Below are 20,689 nucleotides of genomic sequence, written 5' to 3'. Positions count from 1 at the left end.
ACTCTATAGCCAGACCTAGAAAGATGGATGACTATACATCTGCATGCAATAGTTTCCAGACGTGTGCCTGGCACTGGCTCCTTCCTGCACCGGCTGCCTAGCTCAGGCCTACCGTGCACGGTTCCTGTGGGGCTGGCTCTGCACACTCACTCTGCCAGCAGAAGCAAAGATTAAAAGCTGCTTGGAGCCGGTTTCGTGAAGGGTGCCGGCGTCACTAGATCGCCCCGAGGAGCTTAGCATGAAATGTTCCCTTGCTCAAGTGATTACTGGAACTGCACGAAGTCACTGAGCTCTGGCTCAATGGGCTTTTCCTCACAGTTTCTCTGCCAACCCGACTTAGCAGAGGTTCTTTGAAATGAAACTGCTTAGGAAATGAATATTCCACATGAGGTCAGATTGTGCAGAATAACATGTAATGTGTTACTTTTGTTGTCATTGGAGGACGGCTGGCATGAAAGAAAAGACAAATCATGACTTGGCTGTTCGAAGGCGAAACCCCGGCTAAGAATACTTTAAATTGTAATAACAGGTACTGGAACAGCTGTGCTCTATAGCCAGACGTAGAAAGATGGAAGACTATACATCTGCATGCAATAGTTTCCCGACGTGTGCCTGGCACTGGCTCCTTCCTGCACCGGCTACATAGCCCAGGCCTACCGTGCACGGTTCCTGTGGGGCTGGCTCTGCACAATCACTCTGCCAGCAGAAGCAAAGATTAAAAGCTGCTTGGAGCCGGTTTCGTGAAGGGTGCCGGCGTCACTAGAGCGCCCCGAGGAGCTTAGCATGAAATGTTCCCTTGCAATCCCGGAGACACGGACAGCGGGCAGAAGGCAAAAAATAAACAGTGCAATCAGGGGTAAAAGGCAAGAAACAAGGCAAGAAAGAACAGGCACTCACCAGAGGACGGACACAAGCGAGAGTCCCTAAAATAATGTCGCGGGAACGGGCACAGGACAGGGGGGGGGGGCCGGGAACGGCGCACAGACAGCGGGAGGGGGGGGCGGGAACGGCGGACAAAATACGTAAACTTACAAAGTGAAAACACATTTATATACAAAATGCTCCTTACCTGATTGCCTCGTGGGAACTCGAATCTTGCAGCCAACTCCAACAACAAACACTTGTAAAATGAAGAAAACAGGCCGACTCAAAAAAAAAAATAACACACACCCACCGCCGCAATGACGATCCGAAGTGGGTGGAGAGCGAAAAAATCTCGGGCACGCCCCCGAATCTGGTCCGGCCTTGACAGACAGATCCGGCACCCAATGGCTAGCCTCCATTTATGGAGCTAGCCAATGGGAGCCGGGGGACGTTCCTGAAGTCCTTATTGTAAGCAATGGATTTCAGCTGCGCAGAGCGCAGCCTTCGGCAGGTGTAACCCAAAAAGGTCAGAGATACCTGTAATGGTGCATATTTGCTCCTGGGAAAATCTTATGAGAGATTGCAGATCCGCCTTTTCCCCCAGGACAAAACAAATTCCCCATGAAACAACTTATTTTCCTACACCCACTCCATTTTCCGGTCCTTGAGAAAGTTTTACTCCTCTCCCTGTCAAGAGTATGTCAACTTACAATGCCGGAAGACATTGGAGAGAAATTCGTAAAAAATACTTAAACATGTAACTTTGTGATGACACTAACTCACTGGGTATTCCATCCCTAAAACTTCTAGCAGAATTCCAGCCCCTCTATGCAGATTTGCAGAAAGTGGCAAATTATCAGAGCGGTTTTGCTATACCAAAGCTGCCATAACGTCCCACCTCACTACATGGTAGACAAAATGACATTTTTTAGCACAGGACAAGCCCACTTTTGAAGTATTGTGTCCCTTGGACAAGTAGATATTTTATAAAATTCCACGCCAATAAGATGGACCATGCTGGGAAAGCAGGGTGCCCGGTTGTCATCTCTCCTAAATTAAGAAGCATAACTCTTGCCACGTTTCTTCGGTCATCCCGCTCTCTTTGAAAACCCATCTTACAACCTGCTAATACCACTATCAAAAACTAGAGGACAACAGTTTCGTTTGAGGCTCTCTCACATGCATCTGACAAGTTAAAAAGGAACTTAAAGAAAGAAAATCACTTCAGGCGTGTTTTACTGTTAACGTCTTCTCAGTTCTGGCGTTCGCCGCTCACAAAAAAGAAAACTACCCGCTCTCTGCGATTGCCGTTTTCAATAAATGTAATGGTTGCTCTGATATATTCAAATATGGGTCGACATCTAACTTTCCATCCGAAGTTTCAATAAAAGTTTGCTTGCCAACTTTCCATACATTGAAACACTGAATGGCGGTTACCTACCTAAAAAAAACAAATGACGCAGAATGTGCACGGCACGAAAAAGTCTCCTAAACTAATTGCCAAATAAGTTAGTAGGGTCTATAACAATGTTTATATAACTATAATAGTGCATGCAAGTTTAAGGAATTGTGTTTGCTTTGCTAAAAACTTCATCACCATTACAGAAAAAAAATTCGCGATCACACGTTTGATCCGTTATTCTTTCCACCGGGAGCTATACTAGGTTGAGTGCCAGATCCTGCCAGTGGTCCTGTGAGGGCGTGGCACTGTGCCTGTCAGAGTCCACTCTGCAGGGGCAAGCTGTGGGCGTGCCCTGTCTAACTTGGCAGAATCTATCGGCTGCAAGATCACGGTGCCAGGACACTTAGCCGCAGGGTGTACTGTAAGGTACCTCAGGGTGTGGGCACTGTCCTACGGGGCGGTTCATTTGGGTCGCTCAGTAAGGACCCCTATGGGGCTCTTGTACCAAGGTCTGGTGGGTGCTCGTAGGCAACTTACCCTTCAGAAGGTACAGGATCCTTCGTGCCCCCACAGGCCTGCCTTGGTCCGGGGCGGCGGCAGGTTCTCCCCGCCGGCGGGGGTGGCGCAGCCCTGCTCCGGGCCCCCTCTGCGGCCTCGGCCTGCGTGCGCCCCGGCACCCCCGCTGCTGCTGCACAAGGAGGCCACGGAGCCCGAGCGCCTCCCGGGCCCCGAGGGGTGCCACTCCACGTCCATCTCCACCACCATGCCTTCCTCGTCCTCCTCGCCCATCTCCCTCTCCTCGGCCTCGAAGCCCGGATTGTCGCGGCTCCAAGCCTGCCGAGACCCGGAGGAGGGCGGCGACGGGGAGCCCGCGGCGGGGAACAGGGTCCTGGCGAATCTGCGCCATCTCCAGCTCCGTCCCCGCGGCGCGCTCGGGGTCCCGCGGACGGGCCCCCGGGGCGGGGAAGAAGCCTCCCACGGCCGCCTGCTCGCCCGCCAGCCTCCCTGGCCATGGCCTCCGGCGCCGCCGGTCCTCCTCCTCTTCTCCCAGGCCGGGCGGGTGCTCCCGCCCGGGGCTGATGCGCTGGGGGTTCACCATCCCTCCCGCAGGGCCCCGGGACCCCTGCTCGAGGCAGCCATCTTCAGCCCCGCTTCCACCTCCTTTCAGGATTACTCCCACTTTCCACGCCCTCGGAGTCTGCGGGTCCAGGAAAAACAGGCAAAGCCGTCCACGATCCCAGTGTTTTGGCCGCTGTTGCCGGAGTGCTGTGCGGGGAGGGAGGCCGGGGGCGGGCGGCAGGGCGAGCAGAGGCCGGGGGCTGTGCCCGCTGCAGCCTCACTTGACCACAGGGCAAGACTGCTTCCTTTTCTTTTAAGTCAAAAGATTGCTTTCTTTTCTTTTAAGTCAAAGACTTGTTCCCTGACCACCAAAAACATCCAATTTAATGAGCACGTCTAATTGAAAGAAAGGATTCATTATATTGAACTGACAGCCCCAAATCTGTGCCATTGCACTTAATACAAAGTCCTCCAAATGTCTTCTTTAAAAGACTGACAGACTCGATGTAGCAGCTTTTCTCTGGTTTCAATCTTAAACGCTTCTGATGAACCGAGAGCGGTGTTCACCCCCTCAGGATTTTGTTGCTCCATAACTGGTGTTGTAACTGTAACAAACAAGTCAGGTCCCGGGCCGGCAGCCAATCACAGCGCGGCCCGGGAATGACGTCACGGGGGTGTCCCGGCCGGCAGATTCGGGGGCGTGTTTTTCGCGCTCTCCCCTTCCCATTGGCTGGAAGGTAAAATTCCAGCCAATGGGAAGAGGAGAGGGCGGTACTTAAAAAAAGACACAGAAACGCCCCCGAATCGCGTTTTCCCGAGAAAGCGTGATTGACAGCCTCTGTCTCCCAATGGCTAGCCTCCATTTATGGAGCTAGCCAATGGGAAACAGAGGCGGTCCGAACATCCCTACTGTAGACAAAAGTTTTCGATCTGGGAGGGGCCCTACCTCCCCCTTTTTAGGTTTTGACCTGGCGAGGGGCACGCAGTGTGCCCCTCGCCAGGTCAAAACCTAAAAAGGGGGAGGTAGGGCCGAGTTTCATAAAGTCTCGATAATAGAGGAAATTATAGGCAAGACCTCTATTAAAATAGGAGATATTTATAAAACGTTAATCTCACTGTTACCAGATGATCTGGATAGACATAGTCTCAAATGGCAAAATAAACTAAACATCACTATAGACGACGTACAATCAGCATTTCAATTCTCTCAAACATCACTAATATCCACGAAATTACAGGCTCAATATTATAAGACTTTCTTTCAACTATATTACACACCGTCTCAGATTGCTAAATGGAGTATAGGGAAAGGTATGAATTGTCCAAAATGTGCTACACATGCTGCCGATATAGTACACATATTTGCCACATGCCATTCACTAACTATTATCAGATCAGAAATCTCTAAATTTCTTTCTGAAATCTTTCAAAGTCCAATCTTTATCATGACAACAGAAATAATGTTGGGATTAGAACAAGGTTTAAGATCCAGAGAAACACAGGGCTTGATATCCATATCTATGGCCATCTTTAGGATCTGTCTGGCAACTGGATGGCTTGATCCCACGCCTCCGCTATTTCAACAGTGGCGATCAAGACTCTTAGCTAGCTATAGCCTAGAAACAGCTATATACAGGAGGAAGGGGTTACAAAGGAAAAAAAGGGGTCTCGAGATTTGGGGCCCCATAACTAATTGGCTGCAAAATAACGAATAATGATAGGCAGCAAGTAACTTAAAAATCATGTGAATATAACATGATTCAATTAACATGCTAACGAATGGACGAATGAGTATGGAAATAGGAAATAAATATACTTAATTTAAATAATTTATTGAGCTAATAATCTAGTTACTTCTCTTTTCTTCTTTTCTTCTCCTCTTCCTTTTTCTTTAATAATGTGCTAACATGTTATTCATTATATGTTATCATATTCAGCAAGAACTAGTGAAATAAGTGTTTATATTTATGTTTTTGTAATGAAATTTTTGACCATAAAAAAAAAAAAAAAAAAAATGTATAAGCTGGCTGGGCATGGGTGGGGAGGGACTAAAGCTGGGAAGGGACTAATGTAACAAGCATTTACAATGCAATGGTCTCGCCATTCTTAAAGTTAGAGCTATTGGCATTGCTCATGACATTATTTTTTTTTATGCCTTTTGTTTTTAAAACATAAATAAATGGCATTGTAATTTACAATGCCAATAGCTTAATCGCTCGCAAATGCGAGACTTATTGCATTTGCACCCACACAGATCCACACACACAAAGCCAACCCCACACACACATACAGAGCCACCCACACAGAGTCATTCACATAGAGCCACCCACACAGAGCCACCCACACAGAGCCACCCACACACAGAGCCACCCACACACAGAGCCACCCACCCACACACAGAGCCACCCACCCACACAGAGCCACCCACCCACACACAGAGCCACCCACCCACACACAGAGCCACACACACACACACACAGAGCCACCCACACACACACAAAGAGCCCCACACACAGAGCCCCACACACAGAGCCACCCACACACACACACAGAGCCCCACACACACAGAACCCCACACACACAGAGCCCCCCACACACACAGAGCCACACACACACAGAGCCACACACACACACAGAGCCACACACACACACAGAGCCACACACACACAGAGCCACACACACACAGAGCCACACACACAGAGCCACACACACACACAGAGCCACACACAGAGCCACACACACACAGAGCCACACACACACAAAGACACACAGAGCCACACACACACAGAGCCACACACACACACACACAGACACACACAGGGAACAGCAGCCTGAAAAAACGCTCACAACGAGGGAACAGGGGGCAGGAAAGCAAGCACAACCAGGGGGCAGGAGAGCAAGCACAGCCAGGGGGCAGGAGAGCAAGCACAACGAACGAGGGGGCAGGAGAGCAAGCACAAAGAACGAGGGGGCAGGAGAGCAAGCACAAAGAACGAGGAGGCAGGAGAGCAAGCACAAAGAACGAGGGGGCAGGAGAGCAAGCACAAAGAACGAGGGGGCAGGAGAGCAAGCACAAAGAACGAGGGGGCAGGAGAGAAAGCACAAAGAACGAGGGGGCAGGAGAGCAAGAACAACGAGGGGGCAGACGCCAGAAAACGGACACCATCAGGGAACAGAGGCAAGAAAAGCGAGCACTCACCGGAGGACTCGGCAGCTTTTCTACTTCTTCCGGCGGCGGTCCAGCAGAAATGGCTCCCGAAAAAGCCCCGACATTTTAGGACTGGGGGGCGTGTTTTTCATTCTCTCCTCTTCCCATTGGCTGGAATGTAAAATTCCAGCCAATGGGAAGAGGAGAGAAAGAAAATAGAAAGAACGTAAAAAACACACCCCCAAATCCGGGCTTGAACGGAGTGACGCCCCTCTCCTCCAATGGCTGGCCTCCGTTTAGGAAGCCAGCCAATGGAGAAGAGGGGCGGGTTCAAGCCCCCATACTGTAAAACAAAATGTCTCACCAGCGAGACTGCGCAAGCGCAGCCTACGCAGGCCGAGACCGAAAAACGGTCAGTCCATGATCTAGTGCACTCACATCAGAAAATTGTTACTCTAAATTGCTGATTTAATCCTGCCTGCAAAGTGAACATGGCTCTCATCAATCGTTATTAACTCGCCTTATTGAAAACGTACTTATCCTGCTCCCTTCATAGACCTTAACAGATATCTGGTCCTCTTAGGACTAGACTACAGCAATATTACTGAGCATACAACAGTTTCAGAGATACATACTCCAGTGGCCAGCATATACATTAACTGAATTAACATATACACTCAACCACTACCTTGATGTTGAACGATTGTACAACCTGCACAAGACCTTCTAGGGCAATTATCTTCAAAACCTTAATACATTAGCACCAACAATTTGAAATCAATTACAATTTCTCAGATCAACTACAATGAACTCTGATTAAAAAAAAAATATGAACGAGGCCAGCCACTAGTCATTCACTTTATGACATGCTTAATCAAACATTGAGAACACAACAAATTTACCAAATGTTCAAGAATTACCTGAAATGGTATGAGCCCTATTTAGACAGGTTCTGCTGACTACACTGTCACAGAGGTATTACCCACCCCTCCTTTATACCCCTCCAATGGCAGGACTGATTATCCTTCTTGCATCTGGTGTATCAAGCTAAACTCATGCCACCAAGCACATAACCCACCCAAGAGAAGTTCAAGTCATCCACTAGACACTAATTCAGCGATCCTATGGGTCTTACAGTGCTCCAATTATTGTGAATGTTAACTGGCAGTTGTATACCGCACACTCTGCTGCTATAGTGGCATCTCTTTGCCCTTTGCTAGGCTAAAGAGAGACTTTGAAAATATTTTGACTGTAGACAAGCAACTACTCTGGTTTTGTGGACACTGTCAATCTCAAAAATCACAAATGCTCATTAGAGCAAAGGAAGGAAATGTACATCTCTCTCCTATTTTTCAAAATAAATACTTACATAACTTAGAGAAAGGCACTCACTGTATTCCATAGAATTTCTTTACAAAAGTGTCTAAATATTGATACTGTAATCACAGATGGGAAAGCCTTAGGAACCTGAGCTCTAATTTTGCATAAACTAAGTTGTCAAAATCTGGCTGCATGGTAAAGTTCCAGATTAACATGAATATGAAAATGTCTTTCCAAATACAGAAGGCAACAATGACCCGGCAACTGATCCAGAGGTCAGAGATATGACAACCATAAAGGAGTGACTAGGAAATCGACAACAATCTCTAAATGTTGGACTAAAAACAAAATGGCTGTATTAATTCATACTTAAAATTATACCATTTAGACATGGCTACAAAACACCAGCTAGTTGTATTTGGTAACAAAAAATACTGTTTCACATTGACAAACGTTTAAAAAAGGCACCATAGTGTGTTTTGGCCCATACATGGGTGAAAAACAGCAGATTGTAAACATACATCTGGATCCTCCACAACAGAGTGAAAATGTATCACATAAGCATACTCTATTTCTCCCATTAACAATTACCGACAAAAAAGCTGTTACACCTCCTCTTTGTGGGAAAACAGCAGGAAAAGTCAGAAAGATAAGGAGTTGTGCCCACTTCTGCCAACGACATCCCTCCGGTGGAGGAGGCAAAGTTAAGCACACTTTACAGTCCCCTCCATCTTGAAGATGGGGGGACTCCCCCAACCCTGATTTTGCACTCTAGGGATTGATTGTGTGTAGGATGGTGTCCCTATATTTTTTTGCTAAGTATACACTAATTTGTATGCAGGATCTTATTCTAACTAACATAGGCTGTGGTTCTTTTGATCATTCATAAAGGTATCGTGCTTAGAAGAGGAAGGAGTGACTGCCAATCACTCCTTAGTAGGAAAAATCTTCCAAGAAATTCAAAATTGGTCCCCTGAGCACTCTTGTTATCCAGTTGACCAAAATAAATCACGATACTGGAAGAATTCTGGAATCTTCTTCTATTGTTCTATCCTCGCCAACACATGTTTCATCATTAGCTGACTTCATCAGGGCCAGGGAATCATATATCATAAAATACTAAATGTTCAAATGTATATATATTTAACGTTTTTTTTTCAAAACAAAGCAAAAAAACAGCAGACCCTTCCAATCCAATACCTAATCAGTAACACCTTAACCAAAAATAGGAAACTTTAAAAGAACATAAGGTAGAAGTAATTAAAATTATAATAATGTGAGTGAAGTAACAGCATAACCTCATGTGTCACAATAGCCAGGTTCAACTCCATATAGTGGAAACAAAATATACCCATCATGCATGTGATTAGAAAGTTATGCTACTCCAAGTTAAATACTCAACACTATGCACTATTCCTCATTACATAATCAAATTCAAATAACCACCTATGTGTGTGACAAATACAAGACTAAACATCTTTAATCAATAATTTTCGCTTATGGAAACGAATTGTGCATCCGAAAGAAGGTGAGAGAGTTTGTTGGTAAGAACTCTGTTCAATAGCATGAATATTTTGTCTGATAGTCGACACGATCACTTGTACACTGGCCTACATTTGGCAAACAAATAGCTGTATGATATCTGTGAAATTAAATAGACCATGTGGCAAACACATGAAACAGCAACCTCCTTCTGATGGAGGTTGCAGAGCACTAGAAAAAACTGAAAAAAACAATATTCGTACCTATAATATTACGCCCCACGATGCTGTGGATACCACAATATTTTTTTAAAGAAATTATGGCCTAACTATATTTTTATTTTCATGTATAGGTGGAACATCACACATTGACTATGAGTCACATCCACTACCCATCTTTTTTAAATAAGGTCAGCTGATGTGGACCAATGGGATAAGGAACTCTGAGCAGGTTGCGCATGACAATTAATACTTGTGCACACGTTTAGGGTGAGTGAAGAATGCTGTTGCCAGACTCAGTCTGCCATCTGAACAAAGCTAAAACTGTGGCAGATAGGACCCAGACTCTATTGTGTATGGCCTGATACCCTTTTGGGTAGTGACAGTGAATGTGCTTTTCCTTTTGGGGGTAAGTGTAAGACCTGTGGTGTTTTAGTACACTTTTGGGTTCAGTGTAAGACCTGTGGTGTTTCTACTACATTTTATGTTTGAGCTGGTTTGAATTATAACTTTCGATTAATACATGTTACACTGACTATCGATGCAGCCTTGGGTACATTTTCCTAGTTCCAGAACTAGAGCAAGTGTTTTTTAATGTACTTGTCTAAAAAGCATATTTATCTTTGCCATCCAGTAATAAAGTTGCCACTTTGAGCTGATTTGCCCAGTGGCATTAACTGATGTCCTTATCAGCTGTGGGGGTGAAAGGCCTCCTTGAGCAATAAGCTAATTCCGTGGAGAGTAAGATCCTGACACCGGAGGAAGGGAGTGAGGTTATGAGTTTCAAAGTGATTATGGCCAACTCCATGTTAACTATGGAAGGTGAAGCCCTCAGTGAGTTTGTCTCGTTAGTGTTAGCTTTAGTGTCACCAGTCATCTCCTCTCACCGTTGTCACTAAGTGAGAATATATCCCGAATCCCAGCAGTTGTCTGCAGCCAAGCGGAGAGACTTGGTAAGTATAAACAATTAACGCTGCAGTTCCTGCTAAGGTCGGAGTTAAAGTTTTAATATAATTGTTAGATATTTATTCAACAGGTCAATTAGGTTACAGCAGCCTAGATTTTAGAGTTGCTCTTGCACGAGTGTAATTTCCGAGTGTAAGATATTAATATGTTTCCCTGATCTTAATTGCTGATTTCACTCGCAAGAAAGTATCACTGATAGTCGCCCAAATGTCCCTCATAAATACACGAAAATTATGAAAATGTCACACATTACAATCTGAAACCTTGGTTGCTATGAACCTCTCACGGCCACCAGGAAGCACTTTTGTCCAAGGTTTCGCCATTCTTTAGGTTGCTGGTCCGACTCCTGAAGCGGCCATCACGGAGGCAGAGAGATTTCGGGAGGGTGGGGGGGGGCGGAAGCGGGGCGATCAGCAGTGATCTGACGACCCATATAACACCGTCCGGCACCGGGCATCCAAACAACAGAGCAGTGGGACACAGTGCGTGCGGTAAACTCCCTCTGCATTGGCTCTCCCAGCATCACGTTACAGCTCGACACAGAGGCCCAGTTGGAAAGCCCTGGAACTCACCTGCTGCGGGCGGCAGTCGGCAGACAGGGGTGCTAATTAAATGATGGCCCTGGCAGCGGTCACGGTGCCTCTCTAGGATCACGGTAGTTACGCACACTTTAAATTGTGAAAGCCCAGTGCGCATGCGGTGAATTAAGGTGCGCAGACACGGGGGCGGAGGAGACACCTACGTGAACGCGCTGCGCTGCTGCACACCGGCAGTCCCAGTCCGGCACTGATAATTAAATGTAATTAAGGCTTACAATGGAGAAACAAAGAACTGAAATAATGTAATACCAGCACTGTTCCACGAGTCATCTGCATCGGTGGCTGACCACGCTCCACACGTCAATGGTTGTGCTTTTTGGTCAGGTTGGTGCAACTGCGGAAATGGCGCGAGACAGTGCAGTGGGAGCGCACGTCGCCGTGAGCGTGCACATCGGATCGCCGGAGAAGACTCGCCGACCTCCGAGGCTGCCAACCTCCGAGGCTACCTGCTGCCTACACTGACCCGCTGCAGAGGGAGAGGGACACACGGAAAGAGCCAGGTGAGTGGGTGGGGGGTAGAGAGGGAGGGTGTGCGTGTGTGTGCCAGCGTGTGTGTGTGTGTGTGTGTGCGTGCGTGATTGTGAGAGGCTGCTGCTGTGAATGTGGAGCAAAAGATGTGCACGGCTGGGGGGGAGGGGCCAGGGGGTGCGTCCACGAGGTGCAATCGGCACTCGTGCACCTGTCTAAGTCCCTTGAGGAGCAACTTGATGACAATAGGTCGAGAGAGCTCGACCTAAAAATGTACTGAATAAAGAACTGTTTAAAAAAAAAACAGAATTAAATGCTACTGCCATGAGTTAATTGTCATTTTTGCAGTTCATCTGGAGATTGTTTCCACAACAACATTAAAATTCTTACATCTATCATTTGTTGCTATGTAACTGAGTATTTGCAATAACTGGCACATCCCTGCAAATCAGCAGGGATGCGCCAGTTATTGTGCGCCACAGCTCCGCCATCATGGATGCGCCGCATTTACAATGCGGCGCACCATGGGGCAAAAACGGCACAGATGCATCATGCATCTGTGCTGTAAAAGTGGCGCATTGCTAGAGTTGCGTCGCAAGTGCGACGCAGCTCCAGTAATGCTCTGGGGGCCCTATCTAGTTAATGCTGTGTCAATCCTTACGCCTGCTTCAGGCAGGCACAGGGTTTTGACGCAGCATGGGCCTAAAAGTGACTGAATCTTGTAGATTTCACTCAGTCACTTTTAGGAGGCGTTCCTGCGCCAGAACACCCCCCCCCCTTGCACAGGAACGCCTACATGTAGCGCTGGGCATTACAACGTGACGCATCTCCCAGATGCTTCACGTTGTAAGTACCGCCGCACCATGAAGCAGGATTTGCGCCGCTGCTGCGTCACAAAAGTGATGAAACGGCGGCGTAAATTAGGCGCAAGAGGCTTGTAAATCTGCCCCTTGGTACTTTGTTCCTTGGGTGTGCTCACTGTATGCTTTGTGATTTAAACCTTGAATAGCACAGAGTGCCATTGAATGCCTGCTTCACAGCACTCCAGACAGAGATGTTAAACCTACTGTTTGAAAGTAAACTTATAGACTGGCAACACTGTGAAAAGTCCAACATCTTTCCCCAAAACAATTTACAGAGCTAGTGGGCACCCCACCCCTGTAGCTCTGTCTGGTTGTGAATGTCTTCAGGGGAGAGTTCCATAACCGGTGCTGTTGATAGTGCGCTGTTTGAGTATTAATGAAGTGTAATGTTTGGTGGAAGTTCTTGTCCACAATGTTGAATTAAATGTCTCAGAGAGTGATGGTCTTGTGAGCAAAGAGGGTGGTCATGAATCCTATACATTGTTTTACTCATGAGGACTGAAAGAAAGAATCATTATCAATGGAAGAAGGACTACTAGTGAGGAGCGGAATATATGTACTACCTAATGCACTCAGGAAGACAATAATGGAAATATGCCATGAGGGACACTTAGGCATAGCTAAAACCAAAAGCAGAGTAAAGAACATGTATTGGTGGCCAGGGTTTAGAGCTGGCAGCAGTTCGCTCCGACCACTGTAGGAGCATTTGTGTTGGTTTAAGGAATAAACATAACTTGACGATACTTACTGTGTCGGACTTCTTAACACTAGTTTTACTCTCCTCACAGTTTTGACTATATTTTGTTTGCGCTGCGCCCTCACTCACATTATTAGCTCTTCATTTGTGGATTTAGAACATCTATTACTAAACTCAAAACATCCCTGAGCTCCTCCCTCTCAGTGAGGGGGTTGTAGCCCCCAGAGGAACTAGGTTTTTCCTCTTGGAGGAGAATCCCAAATGATGAAGCAGGTCACCTTTGGTGAGTGAGGGATTTCGTCCTGTAAAGGGATATGCCCAAAAGTTAGTCATGTTGGGCTTATTTACCAGTTTTGTTTCACTTTAAATTTCTTCATATATTTGTTTCTTAAACACCCAGTACTGGTTTTCCACACTTTCCTAGTACACTTACAGACCTCAGGATTTCCTACAGTTGTTTGTTCTGATTTTGGGGATTAAATCCTGTGTGGTCTTAAAACTTTCCCTGGGACCCTCTGTATATTGTTATAGAAGTGCAATGGCAGCCATGCGCCAACGCAGGCATCCTTGCGCCATGGTGCAAGAGTGACTGTGTTGCTGAGTTGATTGATTTTGTGCAGGAAGGGACACCTACCTGCACAAAACCTATCAATCCAGGGTATTTCCTCTTTCTCTGTGTGCTGTAGAACGCTGCCATACATAGAAAAAGTGAAAAACACAGAGAAATGAAAACATTTATCCTTGTAGCACCTCCCAAATACCACCCTTGGGATGGCGTTAGATTCTGATGCATTCTGAAGGTTTATGGCTTCTCATCAACCTGGGAATGCTTCAGAATCCATTGGTGTGGTGTGGGAGCACCCACAGCAATATGCCATTGAATGCCCCCTTTCACACTGTTTAATGCGTGAAAGGGCACATATTTACAAGGCCATGAAAAGTCTCATAAAGTGGATTTACGTGGCCTTGTAAACATGCTGTGGCACATTGCGCCACCAGAATGTCAAATAAGTGACGTTTAACCATTGCAAGAATGCTGCTAAGGCCTTATAAATATGGCTTTGGATAATAGAAGAACTCCCACAGTTCATCCTTGGTAAAAGGACAACAGCGCCATGGACCTCCTGCCATTGAAGCTAGGAGTACCAAGGAGACCACCACCACCACCCCTGACATGCATCGCTCACCTGAACAACTGCTCTGTTCCCTTTGGGTGACAACTGGACCTGATCCCCTCTAAGTGCTGACCTTCGTAGACTGGAACATCAGCAGCAGGAAGTTGGATACCAGGAACCACAGAAAGACATAGACTCTCCAGAGCTGCCTGTAACCGTGGAAGAAGGAGAGACGCACAGCCTGCCAATTTGCCAACATTAATTTTGCTTATCTGCCATATGAGTAGTCACATCTGGTCGCTGCACGTACTCTGCACTGGATGACCACGTCGCAGTGGAGCCCACTTTGCTGGTGGAGCATTCAGGGGAAGTGTTGGGATCCTGTATCTGAGTGTGATTGCGCATCATCTCCACCGCATGCAGCGCCTTCCGCCTCTTTCGTATACCCTGCTGCAGATAGTAGGTGGCTTGTAGTTGTGGCGGGGTACCTGCCCCTCCTACACCTCTCAGTGCGACTGGCTCAGTGAATGACAACCTTTTGCACAGACCATTCACTCCCTGTCCACAGCACCTGGCGACCAGTAGATTGCAGGCAGGTCCAGACCTGTTCAGTGGCATCAATGATTTCTATGTCAACATCTGAGACCACTTGGGTAGAAGAGAGGGAGTATTTGATGCCCACCTCTGAGGCATCGCTTACCAATTAGAGTTGAGCCCCTCTGGCTTTACACCCCTATGGCGTAGCCAGGGAAGAAAATAGCTGTGGCATTATCCATTTTCAGCTCCCCCAGCTTATGTACCTGCCTCAGGACAGCATCACAATGTATGTAGGTGGAAGAAGAGAAAGGGTCTACATTCTGTCCCCGGCAGCAGGCGGCCTACCGGCACTCAATGCGTGCACTCCACAAAAAAGAATGGGGAGAGTGCACCTGCAGGCAGTAGGTCACACAACCATGTCTCAGTATATGCCACCTACCCCGCCAGACAGCATACCCCAGCGCTCGTTCACCGATACGGAGGAGCGGGCGAATGTCAACACCTCCCCCATCTGCAGGCCGGATATCATTGCGCTAGATGCCCAGGCACTATGTATGACATGCTGTGCCTTGTAGTGTGGCCAGCCGGCCCCTTTCATCCAGTCAGGTGTATGGTAGCCAGGAATCTTCATACAGGCGGCACCGTTGGAAATCCCCCGTACACCCAGTATCTCATAACCAGGGGACAAGGAAAGGCAGCACCACCCTGTCACCTCCTCGGAGCTAACAGTGGCAACCAGATTCCGTGTTCCCTAGTGCCCCAGTGAGCAAGGGCAGATCAGGCAGTGCGCCCAAAGGCTGGTGCCTAAACGACAAAGTGTCCTGGCACCCGCCACCACCAACGGCCATATCAGTGGCTAGATCCAGTTAGTGGAGTGTCCCACTAGTCTTCTTCTGTGCCCTTGGTGATGTAGGTCCGCCACAGCACAGGGATTGCTCAGGGCACAGCGTGCACCACCAACCGGCTCAAGGCCTGGGCCCGAGTCGACCACCAGACCTCCTCCGCTCCCCATCACACCTTCTCCTCACCTGGACATGGACAACGTGGATCAATCTGCTGTGCTCTCCCAAAATCAGTTACTCAGCCAGCAGGAGCCTCAGCCAGGCCAAATTTCACAATCCTGGGTCACCGCCAAGAAAGCTGGGGAAAATCCCCATAAAGGTGATGTAACAGGGCCCCGTGAGGTGTGAAGTTGCGGCACTCCTGCCACACAAGTACAGTGCAGCTCCGGGGCCTCACCCTCCACAGCATTCAGCCAGCTCAACATCATACGGCATGTGATGTAGAGAGGTGCACCCCGGCGGTGTTTTATGGTTGGCGTGTGTTATGCAATCCCCATGTCGGTGCGCCGGAGCGCTCTATTGATGGCAGTTAAAAAGGCTATTAGTTTTTATAACTTTCTTAATTCTACCTGTTTTTGCCCATATGGAGTTGCTTCTTTCCTTTCAGGCAGTGGTATAATTTAATTGATGCTAAAATGTAGATTTTAAATTGGCCCCTTTACTTTCAGAAATGGTTTTAACTTGGAAGAAGGAGGTTGGAGTTTATTTATTCGTGGAGTACTTACCATTTACAGTTATAGAGACAGAAATGTTTGCAGACAGGCAGGTGTCCTTGTTGTGAGCCACACATGTGTAGTTTCCATTATCCCAAGAGGACACATTCTCAGCAGTGTATGTGTTACCAGGTCTCTTTAGATCAGTATTATTGAGAAACCATTTATACTGTGGTTCTGGGAAGGACCGTGCAGTACAGGATAAAGAGAGTTTACTCCCCACTTGTAACACCCGAGATCCTGGTGGTTTGATTTTCAAGTCCTCCGGCCCATCTGTAATGGAACAGAGAGAGGGTCTGTGAGTTCAGAGTGTCTTTAGCAGAGAAAGGGATGGGAGACGGTAGAAAAGGAACTCTGGGATTACTTACAGGCGACAATCAGCGTCTGGGGGTCACTCGTACTGTTGCTGACGGGGTTCATGGCCAAGCACTGGTAGATCCCTAAATCCTCCCGGGACACGTTGGGGATGCTCAGGGTTCTGTTATCTGGAGATTGAATGATATTTCCAGGTAGAGCCAAAGTGCTATTAAAGGACCAGAGGATTGTAGTGGCGGCTGTAGAGTCATTGCAGGTTATCACTGCCGGCCGGTTCTCCACCAGCTGTGAGGGCTCAGAAGTCACTGTGGGTTTAGTCACCGGCTCTGCAACCAGAACAAAGAGACAGGATTATATTGTGAGAAGTGTGCTATGTATCTGTTGAAGGACAAATCAGGAAAAGGAATGGTAAAGGACAATGGAAAGACAATTCTACCCAGGGATTTCCCCCACTCTCACGTGGGTCCAGCGCTTTATTAAATGGATTCAATTATATATTAAGGGTGCCTTAATCCGAAGAGGCGCTTCCTGTCCTTGTTGGAAACAGATAACAGGAATGAGCTTTAAATGAGTGACACTAAAGCCTCATCAGAGCCTTGCAATGTCACACCTCTTGCTACCTGCCCCAAACTAATGCAGAGCCGGAGGGACCAAGATCTGAAACACTCCTTCCAAGAGTGAACCCACCAGTCACTGATAGCAGCCCAGGATAAGATGCTTTGCTACGGACATCAGTCCAATCACAGCACAATAACACCCTCTAGCTGGACCTTGGTGTTTGAAACAACAGTGCCCTCCTCAAGGACATCAATAGCCAGACAGGGTGGGGAGAAGTGCTAAACTGAGGGTGGGAATCACAGAAGTCAGCAGTAAACAACCAAGAGCCTCTCTTAAATGATGAAAGAAGTTCAAATCAAGAAAAATGGAGGTCACTCTGCCATTGGGAGGGCGGGAAGCAACAGAACAGCGGTCCCTTCAGACCTCTGGATGATGGCGGAGAGCGGAACTGTGGACTCCTTCATCAGACATATCTGCTTGGAGGGCACAGGATGAGATAATGAAAGTAAGTAAAATCGACAGTTTTTACATCTTCAGATGTTGCTCCATACGTATATATTTAGGTACATATACAATGAAGATCCTAAAAATGCTAGGGTGTTAAGTCAACCAGTTTTTAGAAAACTGTGATGTACAATCCATGGTTTTTCTACCGCTTCCTTCACATTTGCTGGGGGTGAAGGAGGTGACGCAGTTCTGTGCTGTGATTGCCCGCTGCCCACCTCAGTGCAGCGTAGGCTGCATGTAGAATCAGGACATGATCTATATAAAATGCAATTTTTGAGGGAATTTTTCGAACTTTGTTCAATTATTTACAAGCTCGACGGTACTAGGAGATCCAGCCTGAGAGTTACTGACAATCATGGCACTGAGTTACAAGAGTGTGCAGTTTTAGTAAGGAGCGTTCGTTTAAGGATTGAGAATGAATGACTTGACTTCTGGTCCGATCCTAATGTGAAAGCGTGCACGTAGAGTTCAGAGGAGTGTTCAGTGTTATTCTGAAGAAGAGATGGCGGGGTCTAACATGGAAGGTCCCAGGCAGAGCCCCGAAAAGCCGGCATCAATACACTGTGAGAAGCGTCACCCCTTCCCTGCTGCACGCCACGGTTATGTGAGTGCAGACAATGTCTAGGGAGATCTGCAGCATGCCAGGGTTGTGTGAGTGCAGACAGTGTCTAGGGAGATCTGCTGCATGTCTGGGTCGTGTGAGTGCAGACAGTGTCTAGGGAGATCTGCTACATGCCTGGGTTCTGTGAGTGCAGACAATGTCTAGAGAGATCTGCAGCATGCCAGGGTTGTGTGGGTGCAGACAGTGTCTAGGGATGTCTGCTGCATGCCAGGGTTGTGTGAGTGCAGACAGTGTCTAGGGAGATCTGCTGCATGCATTGGTTGTGTGAGTGCAGACAGTGTCTAGGGAGATATGCTGCATGCCAGGGTTGTGTGAGTGCAGACAGTGTCTAGGGAGATCAGCTGCATGTCTGGGTTGTGTGAGTGCAGACAGTGTCTAGGAAGATCTGCTGCATGCCAGGGTCGTCTGAGTGCAGACAGTGTCTAGGGAGATCTGCTACATGCCTGGGTTCTGTGAGTGCAGACAATATCTAGAGAGATCTGCAGCATGCCAGGGTTGTGTGAGTGCAGACAGTGTCTAGGGAGATCACCTGCATGCCTGGGTTGTGTGAGTGCAGACAATGTCTAGGGAGATCTGCTGCATGCCTGGGTTGTGTGAGTGCAGACAGTGTCTAGGGAGTTCTGCTGCATGCCAGGGTTGTATGAGTGCAGTCAGTGTCTAGGGAGATCTGCTGCATGCCAGGGTTGTGTGAGTGGAGACAGTGTCTAGGAAGATCTGCTGCATGCCAGGGTTGTGTGAGTGGAGACAGTATCTAGGAAAATCTGCTGCATGCCTGGGTTGGGTGAGTACAGACAGTGTCTAGGGAGATCTGCTGCATGCCAGGGTTGTGTGAGTGCAGACAGTGTCTAGTAAGATCTGCTGTATGCCTGGGTTGTGTGAGTGTAGACAGTGTCTAGTAAGATCTGCTGTATGCCTGGGTTGTGTGAGGGCAGACAGTGTCTAGTAAGATCTGCTGAATGCCAGGGTTGTGTGAGTACAGACAGTGTCTAGGGAGATCTGCTGCATGCCTGGGTTGTGTGAGTGCAGACAGTGTCTAGGGAGATCTGCTGCATGCCAGAGTTGTGAGTACAGACAGTATCTAGGGAGATCTGCTGCATGCCTGGGTTGTGTGAGTGCAGACAGTGTCTAGGGAGATCTGCTGCATGCCTGGGTTCTGTGAGTGCAGACAATGTCTAGGGAGATCTGCTGCATGCCTGGGTTGTGTGAGTGGAGACAGTGTCTGGGGAGGTCTGCTGCATGCAAGGGTTGTGTGAGTGCAGACAGTGTCTAGGGAGGTCTGCTGCATGCCTGGGTTGTGTGAGTGCAGACAGTGTCTAGGGAGATCGGCTGAATGCCAGGGTTGTGTGAGTGCAGACAGTGTCTAGGGAGATCGGCTGAATGCCAGGGTTGTGTGAGCACAGACAGTGTCTAGTAAGATCCGCTGCATGCCTGGGTTGTGTGAGTACAGACAGTGTCTAGGGAGATCTGCTGCATGCCTGGGTTGTGTGAGCGCAGACAGTGTCTAATAAGATCTGTTGTATGCCTGGGTTGTGTGAGTGTACACAGTGTCTAGTAAGATCTGCTGTATGCCTGGGTTGTGTGAGTGCAGACAGTCTCTAGTAAGATCTGCTGAATGCCAGAGTTGTGTGAGTACAGACAGTGTCTAGTAAGATCTGCTGTATGCCTGGGTTGTGTGAGTGCAGACAGTGTCTAGTGAGATCTGCTGCATGCCTGGGTTGTGTTCGTGCAGACAGTGTCTAGGGAGATCTGCTGCATGCCAGGGTTGTTTGAGTGCAGACAGTGTCTAGGGAGATCTGCTGCATGCCTGGGTTGTGTGAGTGCAGACAGTGTCTAGGGAGATCTGCTGCATGCCTTGGTTCTGTGAGTGAAGACAGTGTCTAGGGAGGTCTGCTGCATGCAAGGGTTGTGTGAGTGCAGAGAGTGTCTAGGGAGGTCTGCTGCATGCCTGGCTTGTGTGAGTGCAGACAGTGTCTAGGGAGATCGGCTGAATGCCGGGGTTGTGTGAGTGCAGACACTGTCTAGGGAGATCGGCTGAATGCCAGGGTTGTGTGAGTACAGACAGTGTCTAGTAAGATCCACTGCATGCCTGGGTTGTGTGAGTACAGACAGTGTCTAGGGAGATGTGGTGCATGTTATGTTATGTTATGTTAGGGGTGGTTTTGTATAGCGCTCAGCTACTCCGAGCAGTGTCCCGGCGCTTCAGACCTAACACGGAACAGAGAACAGGCAAATGGGAGATGAGCGCTACTGGACAAACAGCCATGATTTTAAATCCTTCCTGAAAGCTAACAGATTGACGTTCTTTCTCAGAGACACCGGCAAGGTGTTCCATAGTAGGGGCACTAGGCGTCTAAAAGACCTGCCTCCTATCCGCGCTCTCCTAATAACGGGGAC

General features: G+C 47.9%; 1 protein-coding gene across 1 annotated transcript in view; it reads right to left on the bottom strand.

Annotated features, from left to right (window-relative positions):
• LOC147706586 (uncharacterized) overlaps positions 1–20,689 on the bottom strand; it is a 487,499-nt gene that overhangs the window by 389,631 nt on the left and 77,179 nt on the right. The window contains exons 4-5 of the mRNA XM_086929635.1: positions 16,662–16,934; positions 16,306–16,566 (exon numbers count right to left, since the gene is read on the bottom strand). Coding sequence (XP_086785761.1) covers positions 16,306–16,566; positions 16,662–16,934 — 534 coding nt within the window. The remainder of the gene's footprint in view (positions 1–16,305; positions 16,567–16,661; positions 16,935–20,689) is intronic.

The sequence above is a fragment of the Lissotriton vulgaris genome, chromosome 7 (assembly GCF_964263255.1).
Source record: "Lissotriton vulgaris chromosome 7, aLisVul1.2, whole genome shotgun sequence".
Lineage (NCBI taxonomy): Eukaryota > Metazoa > Chordata > Amphibia > Caudata > Salamandridae > Lissotriton > Lissotriton vulgaris.
This window is presented reverse-complemented; position numbering and strand designations above follow the sequence as displayed.